This window comes from Quercus robur, chromosome 2, assembly GCF_932294415.1.
Source record: "Quercus robur chromosome 2, dhQueRobu3.1, whole genome shotgun sequence".
Lineage (NCBI taxonomy): Eukaryota > Viridiplantae > Streptophyta > Magnoliopsida > Fagales > Fagaceae > Quercus > Quercus robur.
In genome coordinates, this window is record NC_065535.1 from 68,975,510 (window position 1) to 68,998,865 (window position 23,356).

Genomic DNA, 23,356 nt, shown 5'->3' on the forward strand with positions numbered 1-23,356 from the left:
TGTAATATTGTTAAAAGTTATACTAAAGTTATAACCAAATCTAGATATTTGTAAGAAGAGTAATATGAAAAGCACATATTTTCTTTTTATATTATTATTTTTAGATTGTTAGGGTTGTAACTTGTAAGTTGTGACTAATTTTCTTTAAGAAATTAAAAAACTAAAAACAAAAACAAAACAACAAAGCGTTGATGCTTCCCTTTTTCCTGTCAATCAACAGAATCAACTGCTAGAGGAGTAACAGTACTATCTAACTTTATTTGATCCAAAAAAAAAGAGAATCTAAATTTATAGGTAACGAGTCTTACATATCTACAGTTGATCAAGAGAGGTGGGGCTAGCAGTCTTCATGTCAAAAAAACACACACTCATTTTTAGTTGCTAGTCAAGATTGACTTGTTTACGTGCACCGACTCTTTCTCTCTCTCTTGCTGCATTCCAGCAAATTTGTCCCATAGACTATATAACTAAAATAAAGTAACATTAATGGACGTTTGGTGAAATAGTGCGATTAGTTTAGGTAATTATTACTTTTGTGTGTATGGTAAAATTCTATGTTTGATTAAAGGCATGCATTGATAGACAACATTATGTGATGTATGAATTAGATGATTTGTACTATAATAATTGTTTTTTATCATCAAGTTAAGACATTAATCAATTTTTTATACCAATATGATATATACTAGAGACTAGACTATAGATTAGACTAAAAAAAGAGTCAAACTAATGAATTTGTAATGATTTGTTGCTTTTTCCTGCCTCATTTGCGGTGTTGAGACTTGAGATTTTTCATATATCAATTTATTTATTTATTTGAGCATTTCAGTTATATATAAAAAAAAAAAAAAAAAAAAAAAAAAGAATGCCTTCTTCTTCTTTTTTGTTCATGACTGACAAAAGGGAGCTTCCAAACTTCTAGCCACAAAAACTTTAGTGACCTCTCTTCAGACCCAAAAAGAAAAACCCTCCAACATCTTGGATTTCTTGGTTCTTCCGTTCTTCAAATGCAAAGTAAAAGAAAGTTGCTTGACTTATTGACAATTATAATTTTTTGAGGCATATATTTCGAATGCACTTTGTTTTAATGGGTTAGGCATGGTACAAAAGAGTACAAAATAACATATTGGTTCTTCAAATTAGTGTAGTTTGAGTTTGACATACAACTTAGGACATAAGTAGAAGGAAATTTTCAAAAGCCACTGGTTTAAGGTATGAACAAGTGTGGAAATTTAAATTGTCTGTAGACGAATAGCTATGACTTAATGACTATCTTTATATATAGTTGAGGTATTTCCATGTCAATTGTATGCTTTTTTTTTTTTTTTTTTTTTTTTTTAGAGAGAGTTTCAACCTATGGTGTCCGCTCCTGATGATAGCTCTTTATCATCAGACCAAGACACCAATCAATTTTTGGTGTAGGCAAAAATTGAACCCCATATCTCTTATATAATCATCAGAAACTTTACCAGTTGAGCTAATTGGAACCTACAATTGTATGCTTATTTGTAATGTGTGTGTACTACTGGAACTGTGATTCTATCTCATTTTTTTGGACAGTGGGACTATATATACTAAAAAAAAAAAGGAATATTTGAATGACCTAAGTTGGTGTAATGAATTGGTGTCATGGCTCATGACTAAAGTGTAAAGAGTTCTTTTCATTACTTAAAATAGAATAACCACTTAAAATAACGTAAGAGTTAATTTAGCAAACAAAAACATCTCACTCTAGTTAGATGACCAAAAAAAAAAAAAAATACTCATGCATGGCTGAAAACCTAGTTGTTCAGGAAATTTCGAGGAGATTGTTGCGACATACCAAAAATATTTCTGGCTAATTTTGGACTGCATTCGATATGAGCGGATTTGAGACTGGGTAATCAAATCAGGGCTTCCAATTTTTTATGTAAGAACTAAGAACTCCACAATTGTATTGGTTCTCTATAAGCCACTAATCCTGTGGCCGTAAACCAATTTTCATTCCTCAAATACACAACTAGAGGATAATACATGAAAGTTAAGAGTTGAAACTTATTTTCCAATTTCCATTTTGTGGTCAATAACAATAATACAATTAAACTAGTTACTATCTGATCATATCGTTCCGGACAAATTATTACTATAAGAGGGACACAATCTTTGTCTATTTGGAACTTGATTTTTAGGTTCCATTTCAAATGACCGAACCACATTATATAAAAATTGATAAAGATCCATTAGATATATGGTATTGAAGGCATATATAATGTTTATGATTTTTTCCTTCTCTCATATATATGACATTCAAAATGGAAACCGAAATCCTACAAATCCCCAAATTTATTTGAATATTGGATTCTTTTCAATTTTCTTCCCCCAGTTTTATTTCCTTATTATTATTATATACTATCATTAGAGTGGCCATTCCAGTATCAATTGGGAGATTGTCTTTTTTTTCTTTTTCTTTTTTTTTTTTTTTTTTTTGAGAATCGAGAGATTGTCAGATTGATAGGGCTCAGAAAGATTTTAAATTAGAAGAAATCTTGTCAAGAAGTTGAATTTCTAATGTGGTTATTAAGTATGAAAATATGTTCATAAATATGTCTAACTCTTAATACTTAGAATAAATATAATTAAATAAAATAAAAAATAAAAAAATAAGAAAGAGAATTCTCTAAGAGTTTTATAGGTTTACATTGTACACACACAAAATGCGGTAAATGTTGTGTACATATTTGCAAAATGTATATAATATTGTATACATTTTACAAATATGTATAACATTTGCCACGTTTGTGTATCTAAACTGTAAGTTTACATTGATTATTGTTAGTATAATGTAAACTAGGAATTTTTCAATTGAATAATAATTAGTTAATGATGGTCAGTTTCTATGCTATGCTGTCCAGCTGCTAGCCAACTGGTAAAATCTACGAAGTTATTGACATGCAAATATAAATTATATTATATGGTAATTTGAAGCAACGTTTAATCAGATTATCCAAATTAATGCATTTGAAATCTCAAAAGTGCAAATGAATTCTTTTTCCTATCAAATTGATAAAGATCCATTAGATATATGGTATTGAAGGCATATATAATGTTTATGAATTTTTCCTTCTCTCATATATATATGACATTCAAAGTGCCCGTTTGTTTTAACTTTTAGAAACTGAAACGCACGTTTTGAAGAAAGCTGGAGTCCAAAATGCGTTTGGTTCAACTCAAAACGCAACTTTTTGGAAAAAGTTGCGTTTTGTGCCAAGGCTGAGAACGCGCAAAGCAATATGGAGCTCGGGAGGTCCATAAAACAAAAAGTTCATGCGCATTTTGAACTATCCACTGGGCTCTTCCTTCAATTACCAAATTACCCTTCAATAAACTTTGCCCTTTTCTCTTCTCCCTCATATTTTTGCTCCTCTGTTATAGACCTACACCGGTCAAGAAAGTATCAACCAAATACAAACACAGCACCACCTAACAATCACCGGTCTACCATCACAACCCATTTCAACATTTGATAATCCAAACACAAAATCAAACCGATTTTACACAATTTTACAAAGGAACCCAATAATCAAATCAGAACCAAAAAAAAAAAAACCGAGCTGACCCATTTCCGCCGCATGTCGTTGGCAGTGGGGAAGAGATCAAGCAACAGTGGAGAGGAAGACAGGCAGTGGTGAAGGCAGAGATCAAGCACCGATCTAACCCATTCCTCCCTTTTGGATTTCCCCTCTATCTTCGTTTGATGAGAATCAAATGGTGTGGTGTGTGTGACCTTTAAGTTTGTGTGTTTTGATGGGATAGAGGGAAAGAATCTTGCAGACGAAGAGCTTAGAAAAAAAAAAAAAAAAAAAAAAAAGAGGAAGGAGAGCTATGTGGGACGTTCTGGAGCTTGGAGGAAGTAATATGGAAAAAGAAAGGAAAGAAGGAAAAAAAAGGAAAAGAGTGGGTACGTGTGTGGAGGGGAAAAAAAGAGGGGAAAAAAAAGAAAAAAAAGAAGGAAATGCGATAAGTGAGTGGAGGAGAAAAAAAAGGGGAAAAAAAAAAGGAAAAAGAAGGAAATGTTATCACAATATTTTCACAATAAATGTTAAGTAGTAGGTTATTATTAGCTAATACTTGTGAGAAAAAAATAATTTAGAAAGAAAAAAAAAATTGTAATAGTACGTTCAAATTAAAATCAGTATAAATTATCAAAATACTCTCACAATAAATTTTAAGTGGTAGGTTATTATTAGCTAATATTGGTAAGAAAAAAATAATTTCACACTATTGATTTAAGTATGAAATAAACTCTCTTGTATATACATTGTCCTTTTTGGTAATTTACCCCTCAAACTACCACTTTTATAAGTACTAGTCAAACACTTAACTTTTTCAAAAATCACTTTTTAACAGTTTTTACCAAACACTCAGCTTTTTGAAAATGCACTTTTTCATTATGCACTTTTTGAAAACTCCACTTTTTTATTATGCACTTTTGCTAAAAGCTGAACCAAACTCACCCAAAATGGAAACCGAAATCCTACAAATATTGGATTCTTTTCAATTTTCTTCCCCCAGTTTTATTTCCTTATTATTATTATTTTTTTTATTTATTATATACTATCATTAGAGTTGGCCATTCTAGTATCGATTGGGAGTTTTTTTTTTTTTTTTTTTGAGAATCGAGAGATTGTCAGATTGATAGGGCTCAGAAAGATTTTAAATTAGAAGAAATCTTGTCAAGAAGTTGAATTTCTAATGTGGTTTTAAAGTATGAAAATATGTTCATAAATATGCCTAACTCTTAATACTTAATTAGAATAAAAATAAATAAATAAAATAAAAAATAAGAAAGAGAGAACTGTCTAAGACTTTTATAGGTTTACATTGTATACACACAAAATACGGTAAATGTTGTGTACACATTTGCAAAATGTATATAATATTTTACGCTTTTTACAAATATGTATAACATTTGCCACATTTGTGTATCTAAACTGTAAGTTTACATTGATTATTGTTAGTATAACGTAAACTAAGAATTTTTCAATTGAATATTAATTAGTTAATGATGCTCAGTTTCTATGCTATGCTGTCCAGCTGCTAGCCAACCGGTAAAATCTACAAAGTTATTGACATGCAAATATAAATTATATTATATGGTAATTTGAAGCAACGTTTAATCACATTATCCAAAATGCATTTGAAATCTCAAAAGTGCAAATGAATTCTTTTTCCGATCAAATTGTATATATGTAACCCAAGAAAAGCACATACATGTATAACAAAAAAAAAACAAACATTATTTAAATGAAATACAAACTATCTCAGTTTTAAAAGCATAAACAAAGAACTTAAATGGCTTCCTCTTAATTAAAAAGCTAATACACAAACGTATAAAGCAAATGGTAACACATAACAAGTAACATACACGGTCAAAGGATAACTCCGTACAACAATATCTTCATCAAACAACATGTTAACTGTCTAGCTTAAAAGGCGAAGAAGCCAGCAACGATGGTAGCTCCGACAGCAACGGAGGCCTTAAGAGTAGTGGCGCCGCTGTCAGTGGTGGTGGTTGCAGGAGCTGGGGCCCCATCATCAGATGTAGGTCCTTCGGCGGGGCCACCTACTGGGGTTGCCACGCTCCCAGGGGCGGGGGGAGATGAGACATCGTCGTCAGCGGGAGAAGCAGCAGGGGTAACGTCGTCATCATCATCATCACTGGGAGGAGGGGAGACGGGTGTGGTAGTAGGTGGGGTGGGAGGGGCAGGGGCAGACCTAGGTGCCTGCGTGGGGGGGGAGGTGGAGGTGGAGGGGGGGTTAGTGGGAGCAGGGGTGGAGGTAGGAGGAGGAGAGACGGGGACGGGGGCTGCAGGTGAAGATGATGGAGTGGTAGGCGGGGATTGCGGCGTAGGCGAGACGGTGGGGGAGGTACTAGGAGGTCCATCATCTTGAGCTGCTACAAAACCAGCAGCCACAAGGAAAATGAGAGCAAGAACAATCACTTGACGTGCCATGTTGATTGTTTTTTATTTATTTATTTGTGGACGTAATAGTAGTAGATTAGGGATTCTTGAGATTGCAGTACTTCTCTAAGATATATAGAGAAACACCGCACACCAAAGAATGAGATAAAAGGGTGGTGAGGAAGAGGAGAATATATAGGATTAAGGGTGGGAGGGAAGATAGGGAAATGTATGGAGGGGAAGAGAGAAGAAGGGTGTTTGTTCGGTTTAGACAGTTGGTTTGTTGGTTTTAGGGTGAAGGAGAGGAGAGAGAGAGGAGGGGGGTGTCAGTGTTTGGGTGACCGGGTTTGGTGGCCTTGTGACAACTAGCATGCGTCGTCTTCTTTTCTTAGAATGAGACTTTTTGTGGTTGGGGGAGTCTCAAACCAGTTGTAACTTTTATATACAGCACGTACACAAATATAATTCCAGGTTGGAGATCTTAATTAATTGGAATTAATGACACAAACTTGAAAAGGATGTTCAAGTTTTGTATATAAATTAAATTACAGACTTACATAATGAATGAGTTGGAAAATATTGATTTGTATTTCAATTGAATTCCTTTTTCTCTTTCTCTCAGTATCTGACTTTATGAAGATAATATTAAATAAATAATGACAACTGGTTATTTAAATAAAATAGAATGTAAAATAAATAATATAACTTAATAGTTTTTGAAAAGTGATCGTATAAAATAGAAAAAATAGGCTCTTATATTAAAATAGATAGGAATTTATGCACAAGCTAATACAAATGCTCTAAAATGATGAGGATGAATTTATCCACAATATGATCTCAATTATAAAAGATATAATATGATTGTATAAAATAGAAAAAGTAGGCTCTTATATATGCTAAAATAGACAAAAAATTTATGTACGAGCAAAAATGCAAATGCTCTAAAGTGATGAGAATGAATTCATCCACAATATAATCTCACTTATAATAGACAGCTTAAGTTCACGATGTTTACAGTCATGACCACTGAATTTTTTATATAAGAGAATGCATAATGAACGTGCCTCTTACCCTAAATTGTAGAAATGGTTGAACTCAGAGCAAATGAAGCCAATCTGAGACACTCTCTCTCTTTATATATATACACAGTATACACTAATAATTTTAAGACCCAAGCTATGAGAAAAATGAAAAATCCCACAAAGATACTCTTATTAATAGAAAACATCGTAAGTACTGATTTAAGCTTTAGAAATATCAAATATTAGAAATATTAGGTTGACATCATATCGTTGCTACCTAACTCATTTGATTTCCCTTTGTGCATGTATACATGTCGTACAAATTTTAAACAAGCCGTGTAAATAATCACCAATACATCATCATAAAGCAAATTACAAAGATTTTAAAGACACTCCCGTTTAATGTTTTATTTTTGATGTTACGGTAATAAACGCGCTCTTTTAAATTTGAAAGTTAAATTCCGTAATAATCGTCTCTCATAACAATCGACTGCTCAAAAGTATGGATATAAAGATAACAAAAATTCGAAGTTTGCCAATCCATTTGCCGTCTAGAAACTAGCAATCCTATCTATCTAAAGTCAAAGGGAGTATAACATATTGTACATATCTATTATCTCATATACGATAACAATAAAGTAAAACATTATTTTTTTATACAAAATAAAAACTCTACTATAATCTAATCTAAGTATATATATGCGTGAAATTCCCTCTCGAAGACTTGAACACTGATCTTTACTCTACACCCTACAAACACTTATATTTATAGAGTAACCATCACGCCAAGAGTGCACGATGATAATAAAGCAAAACACTTATATTGAAATGCATTACTATAAAAACACTAACAAAAAAAGTTTCTAATGAATATTTTATTAATTTATTAAAATCCTAATGACCCAAAATTAAAAACTAGAGCTGCCAGATACAAATTCCAATTTGTTAATGTTGCTGTAAGTCGGTGCATTATAGTTCCTTAACAAAAAAAAAAAAAAACTAAAAATGGAGTACAAATTTTTACTACAAAAAATTTACAAGTTGATGTGCCAATGAATGAGATTGATGTGACTACAACACGATACTAAGTACTTGTTTGGGTACAATTGAAATGCAGCGCGTCTGCGTTTCAACACTGCTTTTTTTTTCTTTCATTGAGAAGCACGTTTCAGTGCTTTTCAGTGAGTCCCGTGCACTGTTCACGGGACCTACAAGCCTCTTTTTTTTAACAAAACTTTCATTAAAAATGGGTCCTACGGCATTATTGACACATTTAAAAATTATTTTTGTAACAGTGTTTTCAGTTTTTAGTTTTCAGCAAAATAAGTGGTATCAAAATGGACCCTAAATGATTGTTTGAATTATTATTATTACTTTTTTATGATTATTAACACATCAATACCTATGGGTACGTGGTATGCTGTAATAGCTCGTGTAATTGAATAGTTATTCATGTGTAATAGCAATTCGGTCATTTGGTTGCATCTTTATTACATGGATTAGTTATTACATTGGAATAACTATTCTTTAAATTGAAGAATAGCTATTCCTCTTTAAAATGGATGTAATAGCTATTTCTTAATGTATATAATAGGTTTTAAAATTAATATATTTCAAAAAATATAAAATTTTCTTATGCATCATCATTTACAAGCTTTTCATATGTAACATCCAAACTTAAGAATAGTAATAGTTATTCCATTACAATGTTTTCTATTCCTAGTAATAAAGATTACTATTCCTAATGTAATCTACATTCAGTACACCAAACGTACCCTATGTATTAAAATTTGTAATAGCCCTAACATACCTAAAAAAATTTTGTTAGGATGTTCTACGGATTAAATCACATTTGACAAAAGTTAAAGGTCATGATATAAAGATTAAAGTATTAATCTCAATAACATATATGGTAAATGTTTCCATATTTTTGTTTAGAAATTTTTTTTTTTTTTAAATAAACGTTACTTACTCGTATCATTCTTTATTCATTTTCATATCTTTATGCCGAATTTTTGAAACGTACTTTTCCTGAAAGATACCAAATTATACCCGTCCTTATACTTACAGTATTATACCCATAGCATATTTTATTAAATATGATAAACACCTACATTATAACTTCAACAAATTTAATTTAATTTTAATGAGTTCTTAAAATACAAATTCAACCCTAACTGAGAATGCAAAAAACATGGGGCTCTATCCTGAGGCTTTCCAATAAGAAAAGACTCGTCACAATAAAAAGGGCCCTATCTTGTGAGTGCATAAGATAATTTCAAAAGAAAAAAAAAAGTTCAATCCCAATATATAAAAAAAAAAGACCATCCTAATAATTGGTTTGGTAGAAATAATTATAAAAAAATTAAAATGGATAGATAGATTGAATTAACCATGTTATCAATTGAAAAGGAAATATTTTCAAAATCAAAAAGAAAGAAAGAAAAATCGTGGCATGTTTTCCAAGAGATGTTGCCTTCTCTCTAAAGTCTAAATGCAAAAACTTATTTAATAATTTTGTATCTAAAGAAATGATAATCATTTAAATATTGTATTGAGATGAAATAATAATAATTAAATATGAAAGATCCTATTTAAAACTATCGCCTTAAGTTTTAAATTATATTGAACTAGCCTTAATGTAGGATGCTTAATTAAACAAGAAAAAATTTTCAAACCAAAATGCCCATAAAGTAGTTTCTCATTAAAGGATAAGATAACTTAGTTGTTTTATATATTTGATGTAAGAGATTAAATTCTATAACTATATGGCGTAAAACCTAAGTTTTACCCCCTCCAATCTCAGTATGTCACATCATCATATTACATATTAAAAAATAGTCACAACCACATTCAATCAATTCTAATACTCATTTGAAAAATCTAATTTAAGTGTGAGTTTATTGTGAGATGTTATTATGTGTAGTAGAATGTATTGAGTTTTAAGTAAAAAACTAATGTGACAATCTCTTATTAGATAATATAAAACATGAGTCTTACATCCCATTTTTATCAAATTCAGATTCTATAAGAGAAGGTGTGCATCCAACTCGGATTGTAATTTTATTTTAAGTCTCAAGTGGGTTGGGTTTGGGTCGATAGTTTTTCAACCCATACGACCCAACCCATCATATAATTATCATTATTTTAACTAATTTAATTTAATTTTTTTGGTTTTTTGAGAATAAAATTTGAAATTTAGTATTAAGAATATTATGTGAATTATAATAATTTATTAAAAAAATGTTTAAATAATTTATAAAAGTTCAAAAGTTATAAGACATGAAACATATAAGTGTAACCCTTCTACTAAACTCAATTCCAACCGATCTATATGGGTTGGATTTGTTTTTATATATGCTATGAATTGGAAATTTTGTCACCTATTTTAACGAAAGAGATAGTGATAATAATAAATAATAGTAATAGGCCCAACCCATTGGTTTTTTAAACTGCCGGATCCGACCGTTGACCCGAAAAACCACTTTGTGTGGGATAGAGAGACCTCCTCTGCCAAAAAGATCAAACGGAAAAATGGAGGAGGAACCCATCCCGGAACCCGGATCCGGACCCTTCTCCTCCGCCTCCAACGGCGGTAGATCCATAGAGGAATGCCAATCCATGATCCAAAGAAGTCTTCGAAGTAATTTTTCAAAAACCCTCTCTATTTTTTGTTGAATACAAACTTATTAGGGTTTAGGGTTTTTGGAACTTTCACCATTTCATTTCCTTTTCCTACTGATTCTGAGCTTCCAAACAGGGAATAGTGATAGAAACGACTTCATTTCATGTGGGTTTTTTGTTTTTTTGTTTTTGTTTTTGGTGATAGTTCCAATGGTGAAGTTTCTGAGGGAGCATTTGGAGAAATCTGGGTGTGTAGTTGGGGACAAGTTCATCAGGGCCGCCCGTTGTGACAAGCAAATCAGTGGCGGTTACGTTCGCGGCGAAGGGGTATTCATAATTTATTCAATTGTATTTGGTCTTTCTTTGGTTTTTTGTTGTTATCAAAGTTGGAGCTTTTGCATTTATACATTGGAATTTAGTAATTTTGTAATTGAAATTTTTGCTTCAATTTGTAGTTGGGATTTTATGAAGTTATAGTATTGTTTTTTGAATGTTTTTTTTTATTGAGTTTAGTCCAAGAATGGCATTGTGTTATGATTATGTTATGTTAAAGTCAGTGTGTACATGCCTGAAGTGAATATTTGAACATTGTATGAATAAGTGTTATATATCTATCTATGATTGGTGGGAAAGTCTATGATAGACTAATTCTCTCTTTTTTTTGGTTTGTTGGGGTTCTGTGCACGTGTGTGTGTGTGTGTGTGTGTTTTAGATTATGGTTTGTAGTAATCACATGAACATTCAAGACGAGGTGGACCAAGTGGTGATACATGAGCTAATTCACGCGTATGATGACTGCCGTGCTAGAAACTTGGACTGGGCTAACTGTGCTCACCATGCTTGCAGTGAGGTGTGTGCCAGTGTGGTGGAACTTTTTTAATCCTCATGTTGTTTTTTCTTTCAATGAAAGAATGTGTTTCTATTGTCGATAAACAGATTCGGGCCGGTCATCTAAGTGGTGATTGCCACTACAAGCGGGAATTTCTGCGGGGTTATATGAAGCTACGAGGCCATGAACAAGTGAGCTTCCCCCACTTTACTTTACTCTACTCTTATCCTGTCTTTACAATCTGATAGCATTGAGTGGTCTCTTTTCAACTGATTAGCAGTCTTTTTTAATTTGGAAGTCTGCAGAAGACCAAAAAAATTCAGTTTGTAATTTGTAACTGAAAAAGAGAGAGCATAAACTTTTATGTACATGGGGACTATTCAGCAAAATTAAGTCTCTTGGATTTTGCAGTTACCAATTACAAATAACAGGGATGCCGCTCCTTTTTGAATGAGAATGCTACTGACAGCAGTATGCTAAATCTGAACCATATGAGATGCTCACATACTCTGTGACAGCACAAAGATTCATGACAAATGGCCAAGTTCCCCTTACATTACATAAAGTCAACAGTGATATCATATCTTCTAGAGTACATGATTGTGTTCTGCTAGGAGACTAACTAAAATATTGGGTAGAGCTTAAAATCTGTATTGCATGTTTGCTTACAGGACTGAGACTTTGGTAGAATTGTAAAATGAGTTCTGGAATCTTAAATTTCAGTCCCCACCCTAGTATAAAAGTAGTTTTATTAAGGTTATCTTTTTCTTATCAGGAAACCATTCTGTGAGCTGAAGAATTCAGCAATGATAATGTAACTACTTTACTTCGGAGAATGACATAGGCTAATTTGAAAGTAGCCTGAATTACTGCTGCATTCGATGATAAGAAGGAATTCCTCATGTTATTGTTAATATGTTAGTAAAAAATTTCATTCCCTACCTATTTAAGGGTAATGGACCTTAATGATTACTCTGCATACAGTTGAGGATCATATTACATTCCTCATAATCTCCCCTCCCCCCCCCCCCCCCCTGCGCATGTGCGGGCGTGGGCGGGTGTGTGTGCCTGTGTGCACAGGTGCTCATGTTGTATGTTACATAGAAAATTGCAAGTCATTTATAATGGTTGGTCGATGGTCAACTAGGTGTATGTACCATCTAGCTTAAATTATGCCCAATTCATTTCTTGCCCATTTGCATGACAAATGCAATACTCTTTATGCTATAGTGTCATTTAGGCATTTTTTGTTATGTGATTAATTCATTTATGGGTTTTCATTTTGACATTTGAAGGAATGTGTGAGAAGAAGAGTCATGAAGTCGGTGATTGCTAACCCTTACTGCTCAGAAGCAGCTGCAAAGGATGCCATGGAAGCTGTCTGGGATGTTTGTTACAATGATACACAGCCCTTTGACAGAGCTCCCTGAAACATGCTGATCACTACTTGCCAATGCCAAACCAGCTGTCCCTTCCAGTTTTCTTGTAGGAATGGTGTTGTAGCAGACTCTGGCTTTGAAGCGAGTAATATGCCCTTATTTTTGAGTTGACATGACTTAAGTCAATCAGAAAGCTCATTTTATTTAGATTCTTTCTCCATTTTCTCTGAGATATAACTGCATAAAGAGAATTTTACATTTTTGAATGTTATACATTATTGTACACCAATGATTGATGCTTTCTCAGAGACAAATTCAAATTCAAAGAATAAGAATCCCTTTATTAGTTGTGCCTCTTTCAATCAGAAGAAGTATGTATTTTTGTTATAATGCTGATCGAATGCTTCTGTCATTAGAGGAATGCAATTTATGATGATTGGAATGTGAGTACTGAGCATGTTTTGCTGGAATTGACTCCTTAAGAAAAATGCAAATTGTAAACCTTTCAGTTATTTGCAATTGTGCTCATGTTTGAAACCCTCGTTTGAAACCATCTTATGCTTTGCATAATTAAACTGATCTGATGAAATAGAATTGTGTGTGTGGAATGCATATTTCAAAGCCTTTTGAAATGACAACTGCCTTGCCAAGGAAGTCCAAATCTGGAAGCAAATTCAGTTGATAGGCAAGAACAAAGTTGGCCAACTTCATTGAAATGGTTCTGTTATAACAGTGAGACACCAAGAAGAAAAGCTCCAGTCAGAAATGCTAAGATAGACATGATTGCTGCAGCTTTGAACAATTTGCTGACATTGGTTTCAGATGGTGTTTTCTGCAGATCTTCTTTAAACACATCTTTGTGCACACCTCTGATATGCATTGTCAGTCATTAACTCTAATTCAAAACAATTATACAGATGAGAGGTACGAAGAAAAGCTTCAGGCATAAATTCTAAGACATGATAGCTACAGCTTTGAACAATTTGCTGATATTGGTTTCAAATCATGTTATTTGCAGATCTTCTATAAACACATCTTTGTGCACACCTCTGATATGCATTGTTAGTCATTTACTTTAATTCAAAATCATTCATATGGATGAGAGGTACGCATAAGCGATATGCACAGGAGATGTGTAAGTAACATTTTGTTCCTATTTCTGAGGTTGCCAATTGAGCCACTTAGCTGACTGGCTGGTTGACCGGGTGAGCCTAGTCTTCAATCTTCTACAATGTAAACGGCTATAGTTTATTTGGAGATTGTGGACCATGTGGTCATATATCCTCATGACTTTATTCTTTTTGAGTATTATACTTGTAGAAAGAACAAAAAGAACCTGAACATGTTAGCCTATACACATTCTTCTTTTTAGATTTTCGTGTTAGCTAGATTTTTGTATGATGCATGTTGTCATTATTTAAATGGTTTTTTTTCCATCTTTCCTTCATTTTTATTCATTAGTGGGTCCTTTTCCTACTCTTATCCTCTTGATAAAGGGCAGCCAGTTGCATGTTGCAGAGTTAGAAGTGTTTTGCATAGCATTTTAGATAGAGGTGGGAGGGATGAGCATGGAGAAGGTCTAATATGAAGGTGGGATTTCTTCTTAAGATGATCGTCTTTCTCTTCTTTCTCAGTAGATACCACACAGTTGCTATTAGACCACACGTCTCAGGTATAAATAGATTGCATTTACTGCATTGGCATTGGTTTTTTCAGTTGTATATGCATTTAAGCCGAGCACTAAATTGATTAGTTTGCAGGTGCGAGGGGGTTGTGGGATCAGCATCAGGAATTGGAAAGGAAACATGTAAATGTGCACGAGCCAGTCTCTCAGTGGTTGTCCGAGGACTATTCTCTACCTCACAGAAGGCGACCTGTGCACAATAAGCTGGACCCTTGAGTCATGCCCTTCTGTCTCTCTCTGCTGAGCGTTCTGTTCTTCCTTGTAGTGAGTCACTTGGCTTTTAGTGTTGTTGATCTTTTATTACTGGCTTGAGGGTTGGTTTGACATGGGGTAACTTTAGCTTCATTAGCATTTAGCACAACCATGAGTAAAGTAATGGATAAATATTCCCCGTTTTTGCAGTTTCAGTTAGTTTTCATTCTAGTTTTCAATATGATGGAACTTGTACATGAAATCCTTGGTTTGTGAAACCTGAGGTGCAGTGTTGAATATAGCAATGGATCCTGCTTGTTTCCAATTCCTGTGCTAACTAATCAGAGCCAGCTATGGACTTAGGTTCATAGTGTCCTGTTTTACAACACATGTCCGCATCAAATTGTGCTCAAGTTTTTTTAATATTTCACTTTCCGAATAACAAGTTCAGCGGCAAGTTCAGCAGAAGGACGGATAGTTAAGAGAAAATGTTGGATTTTTGGGTACTGAGCTAGTTAGAATATACGTTTTCATCTTTTGTAATGCAAAAGTAAATTTCTGCAGCCTAAGATGAAATGGATGCTACGGATCCATTTTCAATTTGCCTCTTGATTTTCATGACATAAACTATTATCTTCATCTCATTATTCAAATTTTGCATCATTCAAAATTGACCAAACTAGAGCCTTGGTCACCAGCCTCTAACTAAAATAGTTTAGTATTATTCAGGCTTTACTAGTTTGACCGACAAGTGCCGAAAGAGGAAAAAAATGGTGTACTTTTTATACTTATTTAGGGGATCCATTATGGATTTTGGTTGAGAAATAAAGCAAGAGGAATGAAATTGATCTATTGTCCTACTCTTTCTTGGTCACAATAGTTGGCCGCGCATGCATAAACATCTCTATTTGCCCATGTTCCAAAAGTCGCACAGCAGATTCGGGTTTGCATTACTTTTGCATTATCATATGGTTTTTAATTATCATAAACATCTACTTTGGACCATCTTTGATCATTTTTTAATACCCTATTATCTATGTTGTCGCTAATATGATGAAATGGGTCTTCCACGTTTTAGTTTGCTTTACATTTGCCTAGTGTGAAAAGATGCCACGTTTAGAAGAAAAAACACATCCTTTCATGGGTCTAAGTCATGTGCAATTGTACACAAGTGTACCTTAAAATATGCGTCTTTTGGGCTTTACAAATAGATTGAGAGACCTAATGTGATTTTCAAAAAAAGAAATGCTGATCCCCAGGCCCTTTATAAGCGAGCCATGGCCTTTTCCCCAACCCACCTGATCTGGCGACTGGTGGCGTAGACCAAATTCATTTGTTCTTGGGTTTGTTTTTGTGCACCAAAATTTGAATCCACAATGTAGATTTGCTTTTTTTAGGCTTGGTCTATTACGATTATATAGACAATTATTTTCATATAGAATTTTATTTCCATTCGATGTTTAATATACATAATAGTACCTGTGTAGTCCTCAAATCTAATAGGCTTGTGATGAAAAAACAAAAAGAAGATGGAACTTGTGAGCTCTTCTATTATTCTTAAAATTCTCTCTTTTTTCCCCCAATAAAATAATAATGATAAATTACTAAATGGAAGTAATTTAAACACTAAAATAAATCTTCTCTTCTCTTTATTTTCGAAACACAAAGCTCAATTTTTAAGATTGATGAAAAATAGCTATGAAAAATAAGTTTTGATTATACAATATAAACCCTAGAAAATTAGCAAGAACATAAATTAAAAAAAAAAAAAAAAAGGAAAATTACACTTTACCACCCTAAACTATACATCATATTACACTTGCCATCCTAAACTATAGGAATGCACACTTACCCCCTTAAACTATTGCTAATGTAACACTTTGCACCCCACCGTTTAATGAGCTGTTAAGATGGGATGGAAATTACAGTGGAAGCCCTAAATTCCCTAAATGCCCCTCAACAAAAACACAATTTTGAACTCTCTCAAATTTCTCTTAGGTTCAATCTCTCTCCCTCTTTTAATCTTTCTCCGCTACCAATGGTGCTGCCCAGTCCACGTTGATGACAGCTGATCACGCTGCTGGTTGTGGGTCTTAAGTGGCGCTTCTGAAGAGATGAAAGCCATGAAATGGGTGAGCCCAGATCGAGCTCGTTGAAATCGAGTCACGAAAGCCATCATTGTTGGCCTTGCAATTCAGTGACTCGGTGGTGAGAGAAAGGGTATTAACACTAGTGGAGGGGTCTAAAAGAATGGGTGGGATTAAACTCGGTGTGACGTTTCAGATCTGGCCATTGACGAAGTGGATGACCGAAGCAGAGATTATGGGGTCTGGGTTTGTTGATGACTGAAATAAGGAGCTGCTTCTGGGTTCTAGGTTGTTCATCTCAGTGGGTTTGTTGCTTGATCTCTCTTTATGTTTATTTCTGGGTTGTAAATTTGCAGGTTTGAAGTAATTTTTCTGGGTTTGTTGTTTGATATTAATTTTTGGGTTCGATGTTCATTTCATTTTTTGGATTTCATGTAAATTTCTGGGTTTGATGTTCATCTCAATTTATAAGTTTAAGTTTTTATTTTTTGCTGGTGCCAAAGGACCTTAAGGAAACGGTGAAGATGGTGGGTCCTTGCATATTTTTTGGCTGGACTCTTTAGATTCTATGCATCTCATCAAATGGTTCTGAATTATTTACAGGTTTTGATTGTTTCAAATTTTTGTTTGTATTTTCTTATCTTCTTCCGTTGGTTTTTTTTTTAATCGATGAAACAGAGTGGGAGAGACTAGAGAGCTTCATGTTTGACTGAGAATGACAAGGGTATTTTTGGTCTTTGACATAGGGGTATTTTGGTCTTTGACTTGGTTTCTGTCAAACTTAACTGACAAATGGATAGTGGGGTGCAAAGTGTTACATTGTTAATAGTTTAGTGGGGTAAGTGTTCATTCCCATAATTTAGGATGGTAAGTGTAAAATGAGGTATAGTTTAGGGTGGTAAAGTGTAAACTAACGAAGCTATAGAATCACGCAAAGTGTTGTCCTTAAAAGTTGATTTGTGCCACCAGAGTAGTAGCTGGTGCAAATGACTCTTTTGGTCAAACAACTCCCAAGATTAGATTATAGCAACGATTTTTGAAATGAGCGCACTTTCAATCATGAAGAGTCAATAACAACCATATATTGCCTTTCCTTAAACCTAAAAGTAAGAGCTGAAAATTATGTGAGAGAAGAAGAAAAAGAATAATGAGGGGGAGAGCAGACCAAAGAACTCAAGAAAAATAAAAGATCTGTTATGGTTAAAAATAAGCCAAAGAAAAATAGACTAGTGGGTTTTCAACAGGCCGAAAGGCCAACAATTACTATGTTCTTCTCTTTTTGGTTGAACATATTCAGATTGAAAGATTAGTGGTTTAATGAACTCATCTTGTGGAATAACTGTGTAATGCTTAGTCACAGAATTTATGTTTTCTTATATAAAAAAAAAAAAACCATATTCTTGGTTTACAATTTAGTCGAGTTCAATATGTTATGTAATCATCATCCAGACTAAGTGTCATATAATTAGTTTGGATAATTGTCATATGATAGTGAATTGGCCAGAACATGAATTGCAATTTCAAACCCCCTAATTAGAGTTTGGTAGAAACTTGAGAGGATTTTTCCAAAATTAAAGTGTGCTGCTGAGCATGGAGAACTCTAGCTCTAGGAGACTAGGACCACTAGCAAGGTTGGCAATTTTTTGAGGTTTCACGTTTCTCACTTTCCCCTTTCGTTTGGATTTTTTGTAGCAGTACCAAACCCCCCTCCCCACCACCCACCCCCACCCCCCCCCCCCAAATTTGGTTTAAGCTTAAATTTCTCTCCTAAATTTTTAAAAGTCTAACTTGGTCCCGAAATTTTTTAAGGCTATGAATTTATTCTTTTTGACTATTTATCATTGAATTTAGACTAGGTTACCGTAGATTTTTAATGTGTTGCGGCAGTATTCTATCCGCAATGGATTAACGGATGTGGATTTCGGTTTACTCAATTTGTAAAATCTTTTATCATTGAATAAGAAATTTGTAATTCGAACTTGTCTACACTAAAAAATAATTGATGTCTTAACTTGATTATAAGAACAATTATTATAGAGTGGAATTGTGGAAGTCGTAAATTGAAATCCTTTTAAATATATAAAATTTAAATAAAAAAGTTAGACCAACCAATAAATTTTTTTTTTTTCAGAGATGAAAAGTAAATTTTAACCATAATTTTTATTTGGCCAGTTTTATCAAACATAAATATGTTAAAATGTATAGAATTTTGATATCAAGTGTGATGAGAACATAGAAACTATTTGAAGTTTCTATTTAGTTCTTGAAATTTTAAAAATACGTAAGAACACGTTTTTGGAACACGTACACTTACATGATACGCCACCTAAACACTTGCTTCATAAAATTAGGATTTGTAGAGATACATTGATTTAATATATAGAAAATAGAATATATTCATGGTCTCTAAATCCTGATTTTGGGAGACCAACAAGTGTCTTAGGGGCATTTGATTCACTTAACATTACACTACACGGTAATGTTACATTATTGTAATGTTACATTAATGTAATCTCCATACAAAAATATAATATTACATTATTTAGGAAAATGATGAGATTAAGGTAATGTGATATATTTTGTAATCTTAGATTATAATAAGTTAGAAAAAAATAAAATGAACCAAATACCTTAATGTCACTTCACCATAATGTGCATCACATTAGGGGTGTTTGATTCGCTGTGTTGTGCTCTTGATATGATGCACATTACAAAGATGTGACATTATAATTTTTGGTTCATTTTATTTTTTCTAAACATTACCATAATCTAAAATTACAAAATATATCACAATACCTTAATCTCATCACCTTTCTAAACAATGTAATGTTGTATTCTTATATTGAGATTACATTAATGTAATATTACAATAATGTAATATTATGATGTAATGTAACATCACGATGAACCAAACGCCCCCTAAAGACACATCATAGCAAACCAAATGCACTCTAAATAAAATATGTTGCCAACTTTATAATGACAATGCGCAAACAATGTCCAGCACATATGCAATTGTTGCAATTATACTGATGATTACAACAAATTAAATGTATGTTTGGTAGACTGAAATAAATATTGTAATATAATAGTTATTCCTATAATTTAACTATTTAGTAGTTTGATTATATTTTTAATTCATCTCTAAAAATGATGTAATAGCTATTCTTTAATAAGCATATTAATTTCTATCATTAATATATTTCTAAATAAACAAATTTTCCATATACACATAACAATTATAAAAATAAAAAATCATAAAAAATAACTAATCTCTTTCAAATTTAAAAAATAATATTTTTTAGGAAATATAATTATATGAGTAAGATATTTCCAAAAATATATCTTAAGTTTGATTTAAAATACTTTCATTCCATTGTCTTCAGGGTTTTATTATTGTGTCATCACCAAACAAATGAAGAGTTAGGGTACGTTTGGTACGCTGAATAAAAATTACGACATGAATTGTAATCTTTATTACTAAAAATAAAATGTGTTATAATGTAATAAATAAACCTATTCAAAAGTTTGGTTGTGAGGTATAACATTAGAATAAAACTTAAGATTTATTTTAGGAAATATCTTACTCGTACAATTATATCTCCTTAAAAATTGTTATTTTTTAAATTTAAGAGAGATATATGTTATTTTTTATTTTTATAATTGTTAGATGTATATGGAAAGTTTATTTATTTGGAAATATATTAAGTTTTGAAATTATTGCATTTACTAAGAAATAGCTAATACAACCTGTAGTTGCACGATTTCCTGGCCCAAACCCTTTTGATCAAGCCCTGGCCCAAGATGCAACACACAATAAATACTTGTAGAGGATGGGTCAAAGAACTTAGCCTCAGTGAACCTAGTCGGCCTAAGGTATGGAGAATGTTGTTGCAAGTATAAAAACACCAGAATGGATACTCCACAGAAAGTTCTATTTCCTGAGTGCTGAATACAGTTTTTTCCGTCCCCTTCTTTGAGGGACTCCCTTACATTATATAGCTCTCTCATTCTTATCTGAACGTTACACTTGTTGATCATCTAAGCCCCCACTTGAGCACCTGTCCTATCAGACACCTTTATCACTCCTTTGTGAGTTGCAGTGGCCAAGGTAGTACTGTTCAGGGGTCTTTTCCTCATTAATGCGGCCAAGAGAGTGGTTGTGGCACATTTAATGTGGTGGTAGCAGCTTTCCATGAGATATTTTGGGTTTTATTCTTTTTTATATACTCGGAGGATGAGCTGCAGTGGTTGGGGCGAGCTTTTTGATTTGGATTTCGTGGTGTCTGAGGAGGTGTTACTCCTCGGACAGTTTTATTTTACCGCAGTTGGGCTTGAATAATGTTTTGGCTATGACTTCTCCTCGGAAACGATGCTTCTCGGATGGGCCTGTATTTAACTAGCCCATTATTTTGGGCCAGGCCCCACACAACCCTTTTAAAGATGAATAATTATTCCTCATTTTGAAGAATAGCTATTCATAAGGAATGACTATTTCTTGTAATTAAAACATAACCAAACTAAAGAATAGCTAAACCATAAGAATAACTATTACATTACAGTGCTTATTACAGTTTACCAAACATGCTCTAAGCATTACATTACAGCATTTTGTATTCTTTGTAATATATATTCCTATTTCTATGTAATTACCGTTACAATCTACTAAACATGTCCTAAGGATAATATTGACTTGGTTTATTTATTTTATTTTTAACTAAATTAATCCATTTGAAATAATTGATAGTTCATGGGTGCTATTGAAATTTTAAGTATAATTTAGAAACAAAATTGTATCTTGCAATTTCGTTTCTTTTAAAAATAGTCAATAAGTTACTAGATGCTTAATTCTTTGTGGCTAAGAAGTATTTAATGTTTTGTAAGATGCAAGCAATATTACACTCACATAATGTGTAAGACTCGTGAGATCCACATGTTATAACTGTGATATTACATGCATTTAGAGTAATAGATATTATCTATTAACAACATCCTAATGTAAATGTCATAAATCAAACGCAAGAAAATAATGCTCATCAAACATTTCTTCATACCACATCGAAAGGGCATGTATTATATAAACTAGCTTGTGATTTAAATATACATTAAGATACATAATATAATTTTTATATATATATATATATAATTTAAATATTATTGATAGTCATTTTTATATTTTTTTTAACTCTTTAAAAAGTCTTATAAAAATATTATTAGGTAAAAAAATGTAAATTGTCAATTTTTTAATTTTTTTTATGTTCATTAATTTTAAACTCTTTAGTTTTTGTACACAATAACTTACTTGGATGAATATTTATGATATGGTCCCCACATTTTATTCCAAATTAAAAAATAAAACTCTTTTTAAAAATAAGTAATTTAGGACACATGGTGCAAAATTAGATTCAATCGTAGAATCTGATTAAATTTTTTCTAAGCTTTGCCTATATACACACACATAAAAGCTCCCTGACCAATTTTGAGTCACATCATAAGTTGTGCTTGAAACATATGACTCAAAATCAATCTTTACACAGTCCTAGTATATCTTTCATTTATTTTCTATATAAATACATTAAAAATATTATTATAGTCAGTAAATATTTCAAGATTTTTTTTTAATTATTTATTTATTTAAAGTTATTTTATATATTTAACATAAAATTAAAATTTAATAAAAACTTGATGGTTTCAATGATATATTTTAAGATAATTTTATTATTCAATTTCAAACATTACTGATTTTTTTTATTTGATTTACATGTCTTTATTTTAATTAATTTATACAACGTATGAACAACTAATGGATATTTACTTTTCTCTCTTTTAATGTATATTTTTATACTTTGTAGAAAACATTTTTGTACATTAAGAAAAAGAAAAAAAAAGGTTTTGCTACAAATATGTTTGGAGGCTATAACCACCGATAGAAAGATAACACGTGTATTATCATATGTAATGCACATGATTCATTTGGTTGGTTGGTTTAAGTGAGCCATATGTATCATACATGATAAGGACAAATGTAATCTTCCTATTATTGATTGGACAAAATTTAGGTGCAATACTTTAAGTGTTGTTTCTTAGGTTCTCCTCTTAAAATTTTGTCATGTGGTTACTTAACTAAAAAATACACTTCCATTTCATGAAAAAATTCCACATGATAGAATTTTAAGAGCAAAACTTAAGGAATAGCACCTAAGTACTGTACTTAAGTCTTACCCTTATTGATTGGAGCCCAAAGCTCTAAACATTTAAAGCCAAACTTTGACTTAAAAAAATGATAAAATTTGGTTACAAACTTGGTTGTAACTAATGCCTATAGGCTATAACTCCTATTAAAAAAAATTAATATGACTATATATTTTGAAAATTTAGCCATTTGAGTATATATTTTTATGTTCTTAATATATGTGTTAAATTTTATGATAATTAGATATTATTTATTATTTAATTTATAAATTTATTTTCTTTGCTTAATTAGAGAACTATAAAAATTTAAAATTTAAACATTTGATTAAAACATTACTATTGATATTTGATAGCCTCAAAATTTTGCAAAACACATTAACTATATGTTGAACTACAAAACTGTCT

The 23,356-nt window shown here is 32.2% G+C and overlaps 2 protein-coding genes across 2 annotated transcripts; one reads left to right on the forward strand and one right to left on the reverse strand.

Moving 5' to 3' along the window:
* Positions 1 to 5,191: 5,191 nt before the first annotated feature.
* Positions 5,192 to 6,285, reverse strand: LOC126714731 (uncharacterized). The gene has a single exon (XM_050415008.1). The coding sequence runs from the start codon at positions 5,991 to 5,993 to the stop codon at positions 5,466 to 5,468; it is 528 nt and encodes a 175-aa protein (XP_050270965.1). The 5' UTR covers positions 5,994 to 6,285; the 3' UTR covers positions 5,192 to 5,465.
* A 4,118-nt stretch (positions 6,286 to 10,403) lies between these two features.
* Positions 10,404 to 13,243, forward strand: LOC126714732 (mitochondrial inner membrane protease ATP23). The gene is made up of 5 exons (XM_050415009.1): positions 10,404 to 10,607; positions 10,794 to 10,915; positions 11,301 to 11,438; positions 11,525 to 11,608; positions 12,713 to 13,243. Exons 1-5 carry the CDS (start codon positions 10,499 to 10,501, stop codon positions 12,845 to 12,847), a joined length of 588 nt encoding a protein of 195 aa, XP_050270966.1. The 5' UTR covers positions 10,404 to 10,498; the 3' UTR covers positions 12,848 to 13,243.
* The last annotated feature ends 10,113 nt before the right edge of the window (positions 13,244 to 23,356 follow it).

Coding starts and splice junctions, on each gene's coding strand:
- LOC126714731 (XM_050415008.1), bottom strand. CDS start 5,993: ATGGCACGTCAAGTGATTGTTCTTGCTCTCATTTTCCTTGTGGCTGCT.
- LOC126714732 (XM_050415009.1), top strand. CDS start 10,499: ATGGAGGAGGAACCCATCCCGGAACCCGGATCCGGACCCTTCTCCTCC. Junction 10,916..11,300: donor GTTACGTTCGCGGCGAAGGG/GTATTCATAATT, acceptor TGTGTGTTTTAG/ATTATGGTTTGTAGTAATCA. Junction 11,609..12,712: donor AGCTACGAGGCCATGAACAA/GTGAGCTTCCCC, acceptor TGACATTTGAAG/GAATGTGTGAGAAGAAGAGT.